Raw genomic sequence first — 3,939 nt, 5'->3', positions numbered from 1 at the left:
TATATATATATATATATATATATATATGTATACACACATATATAATGTATTGTCTCTGATTATAAAAAATATATAAAATAAACTTTACACCACAAAAGATTTATTCTTAATGTAAATGTGTTGACTGTCATTAAAACACAAATATTATGGCATTTAAAGGTAATAAACGTAATTTAAATGTAATTAAGAAATTCAAAATTTTAATAAAGAAATACTTCTTATTTTTTACAGGTAGATATTGTTGGTATAAATTCATAAATCAGGTTCATTGTAGGTATAATTTGAGTGCATTTTAATATTTTGTCCAGTGAAATCAGTGCAAGCATCACAATACAGGGCTGGTAAAAGCTTTTAATGCTAATTATTTATATTTAACATTCATTTCAAAACCAAATGAACACAAAATACTTAAAGTGACAATATAAAAATCAACCCTTAGTCACTTAAAACATCAAACCCTTAAGTGTGTTCTTCAAGCCGTAACGCCGTCCAACTCGTCTGGACTCAGCAATACAGAAACCTGGTGAAGATGAACATCAGTACGATCATAATTCATTGCCATTAACAATCAAACAATAAACTACTGAGTGCTAAACTAGCAGTTTAAGTAAACCTGCTTCAAACCGACCGGCCTGTAACTAAAACCGTTCATGTCGTAAACATTCTGCAGTCTTTTGTAAAACTAAATAATTTAGACCTTAATAGTCCTTCATTTTTAATCAGATAGCAAAACCAAACAACTGGTTTAACACCTTTCAGTTCATTCATACAAAATAAAGTGCTAATTAACATACTTGAACCATCCTTGTGAACTATCCACACTAAACCCCACGACACACGTGCTTATGAAGAATATGATAAAGGCTTCTGTCAGACATATTATGATGTAGTTATGATGAAGAGTACTAGACTAGGTTAGTCAGTTACTGTGCTGGTTAAGTCTAAATGCACACTGTGTCTATGGGTTTGTTCCACTAAACTTCATGAAGTTACACATTCAAGTCGTTTTCTAGTGCTTTCAGACTGAAATCCCACCAAAGACCCATCAAAAACCATCGGAGCTTTGGGTTTGGTGGCTCAGATGAAGGTTAACTGTGCGTTGAAGCATTAACAATCTTTCACCTACGAGAAGATAAACCAAGCAGAACAATCCCAACCAGTGTTTTCAGCGTTCAGCATCCAATCAACAACACGACGCTCAAACGCTCCCGGAAATACTCCGAACACAGAGTCGTGTGAGCAATGACTCAGACAGGCCCGAATCAGTCAGAAACATAAGCAAGTGGTATGTTCGTTCTTCTGTTTGTTTTGGTTTTAGTGCGTGACGTTTCGCTCCAGATGTGAGCGACATCATTTCCCGTCTAAACCACTTTCCCATTCTCTCTGGCCTGGAAAAAAAGAGAAATAGTCAAATAAATCGAAATATTTCAACACAATTAAATAGTTGTATGACATCAATATATAAATATAATTTTTTTAAAAAATGAAATCAAAACTTTATTGTATGTATATATATATATATTTATTAATATCACAAAAAGCTTGATTTAATGTAGACAGCCATACATAGTAATATTGTAATTGTAGTTGCACATTTTAATTACTAGTACATAATTTTTCTTAAATATTTATTTTTATTTTACAGTGAGCTACTACATAAGTAATTTTTATTTTTTGTATTTGGTTATAATAATAATAATATTTATTATTATTATTATTATTATTATTATTAACTTTTTATTTAATTTTTAAATGATTATTATTTTATTTAGGTATTCAGTATTTTTTTATATTTTTATTTGGAAATAATAATAATAGTAGTAGTATTTATTATTATTAAAATTATTATTATAATTTTATAACTCTCTATATATATATTAGTGCTGTCAATCGATTAAAAAAAATGAACAAATTAATCGCACATTTTTCTGAAATTAATCACGATTAATCGCAATTAATCCCACCTAACATTAAAGTTTTTAAATATACTTTTATATTGCAATAATTTCACATTCAATCTTCAAATGTATGTACAAACAACATAAAGACAGTATATTTTTTAATATTTAATGGCATATTTTTTTATGACTGAAGGCCAATATCAATGATACCAATACTGATTTCTTTATAAAACTGCCCCTCCCCCAATATTTAACCATTGACTATAGCATTTCAGCATTACAGTATAATTGAGAGCTATCAAATTTAACATTTATTAGACTTTAAAAAATAACTTCTAATTTAAGTGAACTTTCTTCACATAAACCCATTATAATAAATATCATATTCACCTCTGCCCTTCAGCAGAAATAGCAATTGAAGTTATCAAACACAAAATTCTAAATTAAATATAGATGAATCCTTAAAGCTACAAAAGCTATTTTTTTCCTCTTTTTTTCTTAGTCCTTTGATTAATAGAGATCACAGCAGCTGGTTATTCGGTTATTCTGGCTGCTATTACTTTAAGAGCTGCCGCTGCTGAACGTGACACGGATCTGACACGCATACATGTCTCTCAACTCTTTTTACCTTTTCTGACCCACTTCAGGTCTTAAAGTCTCTACTAATGAGCTGACGAGTTAAATCGGGTGTGTTAGGTGAGGGAGACAGTGCTGGGCTGCTCCAGGACAGATTTAAAAAAACATTTCAGAGACATGTTCTTAAATGTGACTCATATAAAATGTATTACATGCATCCACAGTTTTAAGGCAGCTTTAATCGCCTTTTTGGTAACTTCAAGACATAACTGACCACGACATTGCATGCACGTAGTTTATTACGAGCTTTGATATGAAAGGATACAGCGTGCGCCGGCGCCTTTGTGCGTGTAACTGAAGAGCACTCGCTGCGAGCACAGTACCGTTTCTGCGCTCGCTTGACTCACGCCTGGCACTGAAGAGGAGCGTGCATCTGAAACATCTCCCATTCTCAGTCATATTATTATTCAGTTATTCAGTTCTGCGATGTAGGTATTGTACATTTAATGTAGGCCTCTCATAAGACTAATATTATTATTGTAATTTTAGCTGTAATTTTTTCTTAAATACTTTTTACAGTGAAATATTACAATAGTAATATTTCTTATTTTTTTATTTAGTCATTTTTATATTTTTATTTAGTTTTATATTAGTCATAATAATCATTATTATCATTTTATAGCCATATAATCACAAACTTTTAGCTCTACAAATAAGCATACCAAGCTGGAATCTTCTTGCATTTTAAATTGGAATTTTAACAGTAAAATCGCAATTCGATTTTTCCCCAAATGGAGTGGCCCTAGATCAATGCAAAAAGACCAGAAATGGACTTAAGTGTTGCATTTAAACACTTTAAAACTGATGTATCCGTGCTCTTTACCTCATAGGACGAGTAAGTGGCCTGGTTACATATATAGTGCTGCTTTCTAGGGTATTTCTGCAGCACTTCAGCTGGATAATGGAGTTTCAGTGGGCCGCTAAATCCTGTGAGGTGGGACACTTCAAATCTGCAAGTCAAATAAGGCTTTAATGCAGCACACTCACCATATCATCGCTGGTGCTGCGGTCGGGAAGAGACTCGGCCGGCTCCAGATTCAGGACAGACAGACTCGAGTCCATCAGTTCTTCTGCCAGAGAGAGAAAACACACACACACACACACACACACACACACACACACACGTTGTGTTTCCATGTTTTATGGGGACATTCCATAGGCATAATGGTTTTTATACTGTACAAACTGTATGTGCGATTGCCCTACACCAACCCTAGCCCTAAACCTACCCCTCACAGGAAACTTTGTGCATTTTTACTTTCTCAAAAAAACTCATTCTGTATGATTTATAAGCTTGTTTCCTCATGGGGACCTCAAAAATGTCCCCACAAGGTCAAAATTTACTAGTATTACTATCGTTGTGGGGACGTTTGGTCCCCATAACGTGATAAATACCAGGTAC

The 3,939-nt window shown here is 33.0% G+C and overlaps 1 protein-coding gene across 1 annotated transcript in view; it reads right to left on the bottom strand.

Moving 5' to 3' along the window:
* Positions 1 to 269: 269 nt before the first annotated feature.
* The window catches only part of LOC107552904 (uncharacterized protein C15orf52-like), a 37,923-nt gene continuing 34,253 nt past the window's right edge, over positions 270 to 3,939 (bottom strand). The window contains exons 13-14 of the mRNA XM_016234937.1: positions 3,525 to 3,607; positions 270 to 1,388 (exon numbers count right to left, since the gene is read on the bottom strand). Coding sequence (XP_016090423.1) covers positions 1,362 to 1,388; positions 3,525 to 3,607 — 110 coding nt within the window. The 3' untranslated portion in view covers positions 270 to 1,361. The remainder of the gene's footprint in view (positions 1,389 to 3,524; positions 3,608 to 3,939) is intronic.

This window comes from Sinocyclocheilus grahami, unplaced genomic scaffold (genome assembly GCF_001515645.1).
Source record: "Sinocyclocheilus grahami isolate Dianchi unplaced genomic scaffold, SAMN03320097.WGS_v1.1 scaffold460.1, whole genome shotgun sequence".
NCBI classification, from domain to species: domain Eukaryota; kingdom Metazoa; phylum Chordata; class Actinopteri; order Cypriniformes; family Cyprinidae; genus Sinocyclocheilus; species Sinocyclocheilus grahami.
Note: the sequence above shows the minus strand (reverse complement) of the source record. Positions and strands in the feature narration are given on the sequence as shown.